Consider the following 14,474-nt stretch of genomic DNA (forward strand, 5'->3'; position numbering starts at 1 on the left):
GGGGGGAGCCTGGCACCCGGGCACTGTAGGGGGGCCCAGGGGAAGGGTCTCTGGGAGCCCCCGCTGGGCACCAGGTAAGCCTCTGAGGGCTGGGCCACCTCTGTCCCTGCTTGTCCTGGGAGGAAAGGCTGCAGCCTCTTAAGGGGAGACAAACCACAGCAGGAAATGGCTCTGTGGGGAAGGCAGCTGTCCCCCCTGGGCCCGGCCCTTGGGCCAACCCACTGCCAGCCTCCCCGGGCTCTGCTGGCTCTCCCTCCCCACGGCCAGCCTCCCCACACACACAGCCGCCTCTGCTGGTTTCCACCTCTGGTCAGCCTCACGCTTGTTCTGCTCGAGAGAATCCCAAAGCTCACCAAGCACAAACCATGTTCAATCCTGTGCACGCTCCCTGTGCCTCAGTTTCTCCTGCCCCCCCCCCCCCCCCCACAATGTACCCTGCGAGAGTCATTCTGTTCTCCGGGCCTCGTTGTGCTGTTTAAGGCCAACAGAAACTAGGGGAAGGAAAAAGTAAATCAGTAAAACCCCAAAAAGAAGGACGTGGAAAAAAGAGAACCTCAGGATCCCAACCTAGTCCAACCCCTGGCTCAACACTGGAATCCTGTCTGTGGGAATCCTGACACCGCTCCAGCCTCTGCTTGAATTCCCCCCAGGACGGGGAACTCACTATCTCCTGATCCCTAGATATGACTGGGTAGAAAGTCAGGCCACCATCTACTTCCCTGTCACCTCTACAGACATGGTCCATCCCCTCGAGTCAGGGTGAATGCAACTCCTCTATCCGCCCCTCCAGTCTCCTCCGGAAACACGTCAGCCCGTGGGCCCTTAGTGTCCCTTCTGCAGAAGCCCCTTCTCCTCTCTGCCCAGCAAGGTTCCTCCACGCCAGGAAAACAGAACCACATTTGACTTAGAATATAGAAAACCAGAATGAGGCCACTGCCATAGTTACCCTCGCTACGAGGCCAATGGAAATGTGTTTTCATATTTCTAAAAATAACACTTCCAATATTTTAATATCCACTTTCTTTTAAAGCAGTGTGGTACTGCTCCCCTTCACAGCTTAACAAAAAAAGTTGCACAGCTCATACCTTCACACCTATTAAATAAGCAAAGACTGGAAAGAGCGGCATAGCCAACGGGAGACCCGAACTTTCCCGTTGCTGGTAATAACGTACATGAAACACAAGCCTCTCAGAAAACAATCTGGCAGCCTGTTGTTTCAAGAGCCATAAAGATACCCATACCCTTTGACCCAATGATCCCAGTCCTGAGAGTTGATCCTAGGAAACTAGTTTAAAAAAAAAAAAAAAGTAAGGAAGGAAAGCGGTAGGTTACGTGCATCAAGTTATTAATTCCAGTGCCATTTACAGTCAGTGGAAGGCGAGTGGGGGGGAAAGTGTGATGCACCCACTGCAGAGCATGCCGTGCAACCCTATTGGATGGGAACTCTGAACAGCAGTCCGCAGCTCAAGAAATATGATGGTCAGTGAGGAGGCACAATTAAAATTCTATGTGCGAATAGATCGGTACCAAGAGGCAAGAGGAAAAACTCAAGAGAGCTGACTTGATCAGGTGGTAGGATCAGGGCAATTTTAGAAAAAGTCCTCATCGTCAGTGTGGTATACTCTGTACAATAAGGGAACTCAGAATGATACAGTGTCACTGGGATGCCTCCTTCAGTAACAGAAATTAATAGAGGGCGGCCACAGAGTTCAGCAGGAAGAAGCTGGCCAAATCTCCCCATTGTTTGTGCTTCCGGGGTTGGCACAAGCGTTCGGTGGAGAATTCCAACACCTGCCCATCCACCGTCAGGCAGGTATGAGGAAGCTGAGAAGACAGCAAATCACAGTATTTCAAACTACCTGAAGTGGCTTAGGGGAATCTTGGAGCAAATGTATTGTCATTTTATTTATCTCCTAAGAGGGATCACAGCATGGCCATGACTGTGGGACAGTCCTAAAGCAGATATGTGGCTTCTGGGGCTCGTAGGATGAATGGGAGTAAAAGGCAGGAGGCTCAGGGAATTCCATCCCATTTCTGCACCCCTGGTGGACCACCCCCCACTGTGTGCTGCCGGAGGTCTTTGGGAGAAGGGGGCAAGACAACCATGCAGCGCTCTGGTCCTTCACTCGTGCATTCAGATGCCAGTGGCAGGGGGCTGTGGCAGGTAGAGAAGTCTCTCCTAGAAGTATGATACACGATGTACACATGCAGGACCCATGCAGAGGCCGCCCCCAGGGCATGCATCCCATCTCTGGAAGCCAGGCAGCAGGCATGGAATCACTGGCTTTCCAGCTCTGGGGACAAGCAGTACCCAAGGTGATTGTAGCGTAAATGACTCCTTCAGGCACCTGCACCCATCTGGGGACTCCAGTGGGGGAAAATCCGCCAGAATGACGACCTGTATGAGATCCAGAAGCACAGAGAAAGGCAAGATGGAGAGACACAAGATGAAGAGAGGTACAGACCCCAGTGCAGAGACACAGAGAGACCCAGATGTGGCCCCGTGGCTGCTTATCCACTGTAAGCTAGTACTTTCCCACTGGAGGAGTGGACTTAGCAGGACAGGCCCCAGCCCAATCAAGGACACCTTCTCCCAGCCACTTCCCAACCAGAGATGACCAGGTAACTACTTGTCACCAATAGAATGTGGGTAAAAGTCACTTCTGGCTGGCGCTTTTAAGAAACTCTTTTAAGGGATTCTCTTCTCTTTCCCTGCAGAGGATTCTGTGGTCTTAGAGGGTGCTCAAGCCCACCCAGGAGGGAGCCTAGACTACCTACCGACCTAAAATACCCACACTGAGCTGTTCATAAGAAAGAGATTTGTATTGTGTCACTTTAAGCAGAAAGGGGGATTATTTGTTACCGTAGCTGCCATGACCCCAGCATGAGACATCATGGGCCAAGTAGCTGACATCTCGCGCAAGTAGGACTGACCCTTGTATCTCCTGCACAGGCCATCAGGGCACTTCCTAAACTTTTTCTTGGAGAGAGAGGCCTGACCCTTCAGAGCAGTGTGGGGACAGTGCTGATAGAGCAGAACAAGAACCCAAGCAACCAGTCTCTGTAGGAAGTCTATGAATGGCTGGTGGCCAAAGGTCATCCCTCCTGCCATGACCTGCAGGTTTCACCGCTCAAACAGGTGTGGGGACAACGAGCAGGAAGTAAGGGCAGACCAGGTTACAAATGCAGGTGAAGCCCTCCCTTTGTGGCATGGGACCAATTCTCTCCAAAAGTCATCCTCGGTTGTTGTCCCAGCAGGAGAGGAAATGCAGCTGGCAGCTTCCTACCCACCTTGCTGCGTTCAGGCTGTCTTCACAATGACGCCCCGGTCTTGGCTAAAACCAACATGAATTTGCAGCCAAATGACAAACACCATGAAGCTTGGGCCCACTTGTTTATGATAAGATAAAGTGTCTGCCCCACAAACAGGCCCCCGGGAGCGTCTGGGATGCAGGCCCCCGCTGGCACGGGCCACACCCGAGAGAGTTAGGTTTAAGACCCATGGAGGTACTCGTCCTGGTGAGTCACAGCTTCCACCTTCCAGATGCATCCAGACAAGTAGCACCGCACCCTCCGCTTTGGTCTGAAATCACGGCCCCGCCGGTGACTCGGCAACATCCCACACGCTCCGTGGGTTCAAGCTAAGTGATGTCTGCCCACAAAGCCAGCCTCTTAGAATAAAATAACCTCAATCCAAACAGGCCCCTCACCTCCCACACAGTTCCTGGGACCGGAGGCAGTAGGTGAAGTGTGAAGAAAGAGAAGAATCTGAGGTGGCTCCGAGAGACTGGTCCTGTCCGACCTCTGGTCCGGCTCTTTACGGAGCCAACAACACCCCTTTTCAGCCAAGTTCATTCCTACCCATGTAGACCCTTGCCTTTTATATTTGCAAATTGCTTTATGCTTTCAAAGACCTTTCGCCTACCAAGGAAGGAAGCTGAGTGAGGTAAGAAGGGCAGAGCGAGAGGACCAGAGACCAGCCTCATGCGTGAGTAGGCCACAACACTGTCTTTCTTCCAGAATTTTTGGGGCCTTTCTGTGCTATCAAATCCCTACACCAAGAGCACAGCATGTCTGATCTGACTCCTCTGGCTGAGAACCACTGGCCAAGGACTCACCCTATAGCACAGGCCCCCGAATACCTAATGTTTTCACTGATACCTAATGTCAGTCACTGAGGCCTGAGGTCTTATCAGAAAGAAGCCAAAGTCCTCACCACGGCCTGTGGCTAACTTCTGTGTCCCCACCTCTTGTCTCTTTCCTTGCTCCAGCCTGGGCTCCTTGCTATTTCTTAAGCATACTGAGAGCCCTCCTGCTTCAGGGCCTCTGCATGGGCTGTGCAGTCTAGAAAGTTCTTCCTGTAGGTCTCTGCCTTCCCCACTTCACACTTCATTCAGGACTCAGCTCAAGGTCATGCTATCAGAGAGACCCTCCCTATCTAAAATAACACCCCCTCCTGCCCCAACCCAGGCCCTGTGTTTTCCATCCTACCACTGTATCATCACCCGACACAACCTGTGTTTATCTGTCATCTGTCTTTCCTCACAGAACCTAAGGGCTGGAACCCTGGACTCTGCTGAGCTCTGCTGAGTTCCTGAATCCTGGAAGCATGCCTGGCGTACAATGAGAGCACGTTAACTATCAGTCTAATGAAAGAACCCTGGAAAGGGTGCTGGTTCGGCCTCACCACATTCCCATTGCTTACGAGTGCCCCTGAGCCAACACACCTCGCCTCCCTCACATTTCTGTGCTGAATCCAGCACCGTCCAGGTGGGGCCACCGAAAGCATCAGACTCAGTAACGCAGCTCACTGGGGACCATCCCAAGCCCCTCCTTACAGGCAGCCTGGGTCTGCTGTACAGCTCAGCTCCCCACAAGAGCAGCAGCCCAATGCTCTGTGGTCAGTTCTCAGTTTGGGCCACACTCTCTGGAAACAGCAGCCCAGGCCGCTGTCTGCTTCCAGCACTGGCATCTGTGCAGGAAGTGGTTGGACCCCCTCCGAGCCCCAACCCTGGCCCCGGGATGTACCATTGAGGGATGTGTCATACGGCTCAGCCTCTTCATAGTAACCCTCTGGAGACTCGATCTTTGGGATGGAGAGTTGTTTCCGCTCTGGAATCTGTGGTATGAACAAATAAACATTTTCAGATAGGATACACTGGGAACGACTTGGAATTAACCCTTTGGGTGGAAGGAGGGGAGTCTGGAGGGAAAAATAGTGCCCAGCTGGTCTTCAAGCCAGCTGGGAGGGAGAACATGGACTACCATGGCTCCCATAAGCCACCACGTCCATTGGTTTGCTTCCAGTGAAGGGCTGCGGGTGTGTTGCTTAGCCTTGCTGAGCCTCAGTGTTCTCTGCAAAATGAGGTTCAAACCCTCCCCCAAACACACACACACACACACACCAGCATTGTGTACATGATGGGGAATGCACATAAAGGTCCAGATGGTGTCAGGCTGTCATGGCCTCTACATAGCATGTTCTTTCTAGGATGACAAGGGCTAATCAAATGCTGATGGAGGGAGATGACCAGGGTTCTAAATCCTAAACTTTTCCCAGACTAAGTTCAATCATTCAGCCAGCAAATGCTGGATGGCTCCTGCACCCTCGCTGTGGGGAATGCATCCCAATGTTCAGGAGCCCATCCTGGGCAAGAGTCAACTAGGCAGTGAACGTTCAAGGCTCCCAGTCAAGGACTTGCGTCATGAGTCGTGTTTTAATATATGAGGTCGAAGCTCTGTGGGAATGTGTGGGGTGCGAGGAACAGTTACCACCTAGTGGACACAATCTTTGAGCTGAGTCTCAACAATGGCCCTGAGCTGCTTCCATGGTATAGGGATAAATGCACACAATTTGAGAAGAAAAAGCAATATATGCAAGTAGGTAGAAGCATGGAGCATGAAATCCTCTATTCCTCCATTAGACGGTGAAGCTAATCTTATGAGTAATAGCAGGAGAGGGGGAAAAAAAAGTAGATTGTTGCATGAGTAATCCTAGATACAGGTCATAAATATGCAAGGATCCATCCACACGAGTCTCTGCAGTCTCCCTCAATTGTGCAACCCCTGAGGAGGGCTAAGGGAATATTTATGAGACAACAGAAATGGCAAAATCTGAAGCACATTCCTACTCCTGGTTTTGGAAAGTCCTTGTGCTGGGTTTGGGGACTTTCAAATGAAAACAGTAGAAAGTGAGGGGTGGGTGTGGGGATGGGTAGCCAACGAAAAGACCCCATAGGGCCTTGGAGGGTTCCCTGCCCTGCTGGCAGGAGAAAGGAAGGATCTAGAAACCCCAGCCTCTGAAAATGAGTTTTTTTGAGGGAATCTATGACAGAGACAGTCCCCCTGGTCTTGGCCTAGGGGAGGGCAAGACGGCAGTTAGCCTGAGCTGGGGTCCCTGGGGGACAGTCCTTAGCATGGACAGCAGGAGTGTCCACTCCCAGCCTCCTCAGGGGCAGAGCCATGCTCCTATGGCTGCTTCACCAAAATCAGCATCCCCGAGCCAAATCCTGTGTGGCCTGGTATCTAGAGTCTATTCATATGGACTCTGGAGTGAATATAACTTGGTTTGAATCAGGGTTTAGGACTCCACATATTTAATTGTGGGGTTAATCAATCTCTCTCACTTTCCTTCCCTGTAAAACAAGAATAAAACCAGGGTTGTCTTGGCGGGTTCAGTGAGGGAAAACATGACAGGGTCTCCACAGCGCCTGGCCCGCATCAAACACGAGGAGGCTGTCATCATCGTCTGGGGGCCATCCACAGCCTGGTGGAGGGTGGGGGCTGCAGGACCTGGTCACCGGATCACCGTCCCACAAGCTGACACAGGCCTATGGGCGGAGGGTCGGCGAGGCCAGGCCACAACCTGCATCTGATGCAGGATCCTTCTAAATTCATCTGACCTTACGTCAAGAGAGTGGATACAAGATCGAGAGGCAGACTCCGAGCAGCTTTGGGCCCCCAACACAGAGGAAGGAGCAGGGTGATGTGCTCCTTTCCTCGGCAGATCAGCTGCTGCCCTGGGCCCGCAGACACGGCTGTGAGGGGCACCCCGGGTCAGCCTCGTCCCAAGGGCACCCGGTGTGCGCCATCAGTAGCTGCCAGGGGATGGCCTTGCAGCTTTGCTGCCACAAGCCTGGGGAGAGGCCTCTGCTCCTCTTGGCCATTCCCTTGATCATGTCTGACAAAGGGCGGCCCAAGACCCAGCCCTGGTCCTCTGGGAGCCGGCCTCCCAGGGTCTGAGGGGAGAGCATCCTCTCCCCTGGGAAGCAGCAAGATCCCTACAGATGGGTCCTGGAGCTCACGTTTCCTAGGTTTGCTGGGCCTCCAGCTCCAGCCTCTAGGAAGCCCCACCGCCATCGGGTGGTCCTGGGACCCTTCTCTCTGTGAGGAGGTGGGTCCCATCTACAGAGAAGCTCCAAGCACCCAAGATCCAGGTCTGGCCTAGATTCCTGCAATTAAAACAGGATGATGGGGGAATGAACTTTCTTCAAGAGTTCCTCAGTGGTCCTGCTGTCCTATCTGGGGGTAGAGCACTAGGGAGTGTTTTCTGAGAGCCTCCCATGTCCGGCGCTGTAAAATCACCTATAAATGGAGAGGCAGGAAAGGGCAGTGGTAGGCATCCGGTCTCCAGGGCTAGGGTTTGATTCCTAACACTGGTGCATCCAAGCTGTGTGACCCTGGGCAACTTAACTGACCTCTCTGAGCCTCAGTTCCTCCACCACACAATGGGGAGAGTAGAAGTACCTGTCACATGGGGCCACTGTAAGGATTAATGTCTGCCCAGCACTATTATTCAATACATATGAATTTTTACTAACCTAAAAAAATATAAGAATCAATGAAGGGAGAAAGGTTGCCTATATACATGTTTGGTGGAGGAAGAACAGCTGTATCCTGAGGAGACCAAGGAGATGTCTGAAGCCCAAGCTCAGCCTCATTAAAAAGGACAGTCCCTGCTCTCCAGGCTGCGGGGACAAAACCGAAACCCTGGAGTCAAGTTAAAGGATAAAACGATTCCCCCAAAGTTCAGAAGAGAGTCATGTAATTGCACAGGCATCATGGCCTGTTTCTGAAGTCAAAGGAGCAAGAGACGCGGATTTCTCAGGGCTAAGAATAAAAGAGCACTATTTCATTGTCATCATCATTGTCATGGTCCAGGTTGTAGACACTAAATAAAGAGGCAGAGGAAGGTGACTTTACAACTGGAAAGAAAGTTCTGAGAATCCTCAGGAAGGGACGGGGAAGAAAGCCACTCTGCTCAGCAGGATTTGCCAGAGGTCTGCAAACTTTATCTGCAAAGGGCCAATAACACATACTTCAGGGATTTGCAGGCCATTTAGAGTCTCTGATCTCAGCTATTCAACTCCACGATCGCCGAGCAAAAGCGTCCACATAACTGAGAAGTATGGCTATGTTCCAATAAAACTTTATTTACAAGAGCAGTGGCTGCGGATTTGGCCAGGGGGCTAGAGTTTGCAAATTCTGATTTTAGATGAGACATGAGAGCTGCATGAGCACAGTAGCCCAGATGACCTGAGGTGTCTCTGCTGTTATGAGCAACCTGCCCCAGAGTGCCCTGCGGAACATTCCCCCGGCAGGGATAGCAGATCCAGCCAGCCCCAGCTCCCCAGACCGACCATGGCAACGTCCTTTTGTGGAGTAAGCTGCTCCCCCCATAGAGCAGCTCACTTCAGATCGGCGCCAATGCATGTTCAGGCCTCAAAGGGGAGCTGGGGTGGAGAAGGCTGGGCCAGCCAGCAGCATAAACGACGCCAGCAAACATCTGTTCTCCTACAGTGACCACAGCACCTGGCTGTGCACACAGCAGCCTGGAAGTGCCACAGCTGCCTGACTCACCGGTCACACCCACGAGGTTGCTCCAGACCTGTGGCTGCCTCTTCCACTGCTGGACATCTGCTATCCCGCGGACTCTGCGGGGGTGGGGAGGGGACCCAGGCCACCAGAGAGGGAGTCGGGGGCACCCTAAGCCTGCCACAGAGGCTACATTCTGGGCCCAGCTGTAGGCACTGAGGACCCCAGGCAGGCCTCCAGGTGGACAAGCTTCCCATCACCCCGAGGCTCTGGAGTCGGGGTGCAAAGGGGCATGGCTTTCTCTGTCTCAGGAAGAGAGGTCACAAGGTCATTCCAACCTCACGCTGCCACGCTCCCTCCCTCCGTCCAGCTCTTGCTCTCCTCCTTGCACAGAGCCAGAAGACACAGCTGTTTCCCACTCCACCCTGACGCCACTCGTCAAGGGGCTGGGACCCAAGTCGTGGTTGCGGCCGCCAGACTAGAGCAGAGAAGGCGTGTGCGAGCAGGAAGGGCGAGCTCCGGGTTAGGCCAGGCCTTCCTCACTCGGAAAGCGGGAGTCCCTAGGGTGGGGGTGGGCACCCGGGATAGGACCAGGAGGGACCGACAGGGGGCTGCTGTCAGGTCAGCACCCCCTGGCCTTCTCAGCAGAGAAGCCCCGCCAAGAAGGATGACTGTAAAGTCGGTTTGTCTAGCTGGAACCCTCCCCACGGCCTGGAGTTGGGCCATCTGAACAACTGCCGCACGTCTGAAGGCCCCCCTGGGGCCGTGCTATTATTGGGTGATGGTATTTCTCCCAACTCCAGCACTGGGTTTCTCTCAAAGGTCAACGCAAGCCTCTCTGGGCCCCGAGGGGCCCCCAGTCACAGCCAACACAGGAAATCTGCTCTAGGGGAAGGCCGCTCGCCCTGGTCTTGTTCAGAGGCCCTGCAGCTCCCATCCCGGGGCCCTTGGGGCCTCTGTGTCCATGTACAGGAGCAGGAGAAGCCGGTGCCAGAACCCCAGAGGCTGCTGGGACACGGACTCATTCTCACTACAGCCTGGTCCCAGCGCCTGGGCCTCCCAGCAACCCACCAGGTCCGTGAAGCACAGATTTCTAGAGCAAGTCATGATGCTCCACCCAGGGCGTGGTGCCCACGACGACACTCGGCCTGGTGGAAGCCTCCCCCCGCAGGTGCTGACCTGCTGCCCCAGGCTTGAGATGCTAGGTGGCGGCACCCGATGCTGACCCTGATCAGAATCAGATGCTGAATTCGAGAGAGGAAAGTTCCAGCCCAGAGCAGCCACCCCCCTTTCCCCACCCAGCGAGCAGTGCCTGAAACACAGCAGAAAATCACAGCATCTCCCCCAGGTTACTGTGGCGGCAACTGGTCAGGCGTGGAGGGGCCGTACCCCCTCTCCCCGGTCCTGGGCTGGAAGTGAGGGGAGCCTGCAGCTGGCAGGAACAGAACAGACCCTTTTACTCTGCTGAAAAGAAGTGCTTCAGCAGGCGGCCTGCAGAATGGCCTGGAGTCCAAGAACCTGCATTCAAACCTTGGTCCTGGTACCTCCCAGAGGTGAGCCTGGGGCTGGCTATTTGAACTGAGCCTCTGTTTCTTCATAGGAAAAGTGACAAAAGTCTGCACCCCTAGACAGATGGTGGGGAGGACCAAGCCTGTGTGCACCAGGACGGCTAGCTGCTCAGGTGTAGCAGTTACCTGCTTTGTCAGCATAATGGGGACACCCAGAACTCAGGGTCAGGCCACCAAGTCTCACTGGGGCTGAGATGAAGAGTCTCTGCCAGCTGTCACCCAGCTGGAGGGCTTCATGCGGTGGGATACTCCCAGGTATTCCAGAACTGCCTACCAGCTGCAAGAGCTGCCTGAGGAGCCCTGCTGCCTTCAGGGAGGCATGAAGGGGACCAGACTAGGGTTGGGAAACCCTCAGCAGTGATGTGAGCGCATAGATCTGCCCCTGGATGGTGTTGTGGGAGCTCAGTGACCACAGAGTCACACAGCTCCCTGCTGGCACTGGCCCCAGGACCCTGCTGCCCATGGAAATCCTTCCCATTTCTCCCTTCATACTTCTCAGGAAGCCTCCTTGAGCAGGTTCTAGACAGGAAAGAATTTGGGTTCAAATCCTGGCTCTGTCACTTTCTATGTGTGCCAACATTCAGACACTATAAACCTGCCGATTCTTGGTTTCCTCCCCCATAAAATATAAACACTGTTGCCTACCCCCCTGAATACTAACCTCCTAGTACGCCATGCCCAGCCTTAGCCCGTCAAATAAGACGATCTTAGGAGACAGAGATTCAGATTCTCTTAAACACCAGGAACAGAGGGCCAGAGACCTTAAATCACTGGCTCAAGGTCAAAGAGCTAGTAGCTGGCAGAGCTGGGATCTGAACCCAGGTCTGTAGGTTTCCTAATTCATTCTGTCAATCCAACCACCCATGAGCAAATACATGTGTATGGTGTGCAGACACAGGGCACGAAGCAGTCAACGAGAGCCTCTCTCCCTGTCCTAGGAAGCTCACATCTGGTTGGGGAGGCAGAGAATACCAAGACCGTCTCAACAGTGGTGAGTACCATGGAGGGGTAACTGGCCATGGGGCAGATGGTAACTGGGGTGGGGATGGGCGTGGGCTGCCTCGTGCAGATCAGGGAAAGCCTGTCCATGAACGTCTGAGAGATGAGGAGGTGGCAGCCACTGGAGAGCCAGGGTCCAGAAAGTACCAAGTCCCTGAGGCAACACTGACCATATGGTCCAATCCAGGAAGAGGAGGCCAGTGAAGAGCAAGTGTAGTGAGGCTGGAGATGCAGCTGAGCCAGGCTGTGTAGACCGTGTGGCCCATGGGGCTGGGTTAAGGAATGCGGATGTTTTTTCCTAAGTTCAATGAAAGCCTTTGGCTGGTTTGAAGCAGGAAGTGCCAGGGGATATGATTTACATTTCTAGAAGTTTGCTGCGGCCTGAGCTGGTGACCACAGCTATACATGGCCCCACTCACATGGTGCTGGGTGTAGCCTCAAACACACGGTGGCATTGGATGAAGGCAACTCCCTGCATCTCCCATTCCCATTAGCCTCTGTCCTGAGCACTATGGCCCTGGGCAAATGATGTCACCTACGTGCAGGTATCCTTTTGTTCATTCTCTCCCAGGGCCCTGCCCCATGTCCTACACACAGTAAGTGCTCAGAAAATGCCAGCCACTTGGTGGACTGACCCCTGTGTAGACAACTGGAAGTTCACAGGGGGCTCCAGTCAGGAGGTCAGGGGTCTCTGACGAACACTTACGATCTTGGGTGGTGGGAGGTCTGGAAGACTCTTCTGAGGGGCCAAAGAGTGCTGGCCAGGCTCCCCGTTGGTCAGTGGGTTCTGCTCCTCAGGTGCTGCGGGCAGCAAACAGGAGAAGCTTTGATGAGGGGTGCCCAGCCTCACAGCAGGTCCCGTTACCCCGGAATGTCTGGTCACATGTGCCATGAGATCTATTTGAGCAGGTGTTAATTACCCAGGCAGGCGGTCCCAGGAGCCAATGTGGTTTTTCCTCCAAGAATAGGGTGCAGTGGTGCCTGAGCCATGGGCAGATTCCTCAGAAGGAACTGCTCTGGGGTTTCGGGCAGGCTCCGCACCCTCTCTTCCATTTGCCCTATGCCAAAAATGGCCCAGCCACAGAGCTTTAGCGAGCAGAGGAGCTGCCCTGTGGTCATTATGTGGAGCAGCTCCCAGCTCCGACCCTGTGATTATGGCTCTTTCCATCCCAGTTTCCCCAGAAGGCAAATGGCCCTGGGCACAGTGGCAGCTTGCATGTGGATAATTTCTACTGAGCCCCAGGCTTGGCAGTGGAATAGGAGGTGCAAAAGCCACACTGGAGAACTCGGCCACCAGCCCTCTGTGTGCTCTTAAGGAAAAGGGCTCCAAAGGCTCTTCTGAGCTTGACCATTTCAGACAGCGGCCCGGCCAGCCCCAGGACAGACAGGCTCACACAGATCTGACCCCGGGGCTTTGGTGGCAGGCATCCTGAAGCCAAGCCCTTAACACGACTGAATGCTTTGGAGAGCTGCATCCCCACCTCTGGCTAAGCCTCTGCATTTCAGTCACAGGCTTGGGAGTTGGGAGATGGGGCTTCTAATCCCCTTTCCTCTACAACTACGCAGCTCTGCAACACCTCTGGGCCTCCCCTCCCTAGGGTTTTGGCAGACCCATTCCTGAAGGTTTTCAGAGAAAAGAAGAGAGCAGAACAGAGCAGAAGAGTAAGTAAGACGTCATGGGAGACACAATATGTCCTTCCAATGTTAAGATATAATGTTCTGCCAAGAGAACACCTTTGAGCAAGACTTTAGAATATTAAGGCAGGTGCTGACATCAGCATTTCCATTCTCTATTCCCGCCCCCTCTCACAGGCACATAAAATCCAGACTTCTACCAAAAGATATAAAGCTGGGTGTGGAGTCAGCACTATACAGTGACTGCTTTCCTAGAACATCTGACCATGACTTCCTATTCCTGGGATAATGCTGGGAAAAGCTGAGAGGCTTTAGGGTCAGATTGCTTATCCACAGAGGGGACATGAGACCTTTAAGAGGCAAGGAGGTGGCCTGATGAAATATCCCAAAATACATCAACCCGAAATACCATCAACCAAAATGTGAATGCCAGAAATAACTCCCATGGGCTGTCTGGTGCTGGCTGGGGAGGAAGGGGGTGGGTGGGACCAAAGCTTATGCCTCCCCATCCCGGAAGCTGGCCAGGCCATCAGCAGTCCTAGACAGTACCTTTGTCTTGGGACTCAGCATTCTGCGGCTTGTTGACGGTCACTTTGTTCATATAAATGTACTCCTCATCAGAACCTGCAGAGGGAAGATGGGAAGACAAAGGTTTCCTGTGATTCCGCAATGGGAAATGGCTTGTAGAGAGAAAGTGTCCCCCGAGAGACGCTGTCATTAGCATGGGTTCCAGTAAAAGCATACAACATTTTGACTTGATTGAAAGAGTCCATTATAGAGTTGACAGATTTCCAAAAACAGAAATGCCAAGTTGCTGACTGTTATGTTTTCTAACCTGGGAGTGGGGTGGGGGTGGGAGGGGAAAAAAGATAGGTACAGAAGGATAGCTTCAGGAATAAAAGTCTTAAGTGGAAAGGCACCCATACCTCAAAGATCTGCCCCATATTCTACCCAGCAGATTTCTCTGGGTTTCCTAGCATTTCATTTAAATTGTAAACTATCTCATATGAGTCATTCTCACTCTAGTCTGAGTTACTTGCTCGGGCTCATCAGAGTGATGTCTCTGTGTGCGAGGTCACATTGAGGAACTGGAAACTTAGTTCCCAATGGCTCTAGGTGAGGTGCCATTGTGGGGGCTTGAGGCCCCCAAATCGCGAGCTCTGTGTTTGGTGGGGTGAGTGTGCTGGGAATTAAAAGCAGAGCACTAAAAAAAAAATAAAAAATAAAAATAAATAAAAATAAAAATAAAAGCGGAGCACTGGGCGCCTGGGTGGCTCTGTCCATTAAGCGTGCGTCTGTTTTTGGCTCAGGTCATGACCTCGGGGTGCTTATATTGAGTCCCACATCAGGCTCCCAGTTCAGTGAGGAGCCTGCTTCTCCATCTGCCTCTCCCCCTGCTTGTGCACTCTCACTCTCTCTCTTTCCCTCTCAAATGAGAAAATAAATCTAAATAAATGA

The 14,474-nt window shown here is 53.1% G+C and overlaps 1 protein-coding gene across 1 annotated transcript in view; it reads right to left on the reverse strand.

Moving 5' to 3' along the window:
* Positions 1-14,474, reverse strand: part of AFAP1L2 (actin filament associated protein 1 like 2) — a 57,130-nt gene that overhangs the window by 19,488 nt on the left and 23,168 nt on the right. Inside the window, 4 exon segments of the mRNA XM_038578857.1 lie at positions 2,312-2,398; positions 5,029-5,119; positions 12,088-12,182; positions 13,566-13,640. Coding sequence (XP_038434785.1) covers positions 2,312-2,398; positions 5,029-5,119; positions 12,088-12,182; positions 13,566-13,617 — 325 coding nt within the window. The 5' untranslated portion in view covers positions 13,618-13,640.

The sequence above is a fragment of the Canis lupus genome, chromosome 28 (assembly GCF_011100685.1).
Source record: "Canis lupus familiaris isolate Mischka breed German Shepherd chromosome 28, alternate assembly UU_Cfam_GSD_1.0, whole genome shotgun sequence".
NCBI classification, from domain to species: Eukaryota; Metazoa; Chordata; class Mammalia; order Carnivora; family Canidae; genus Canis; species Canis lupus.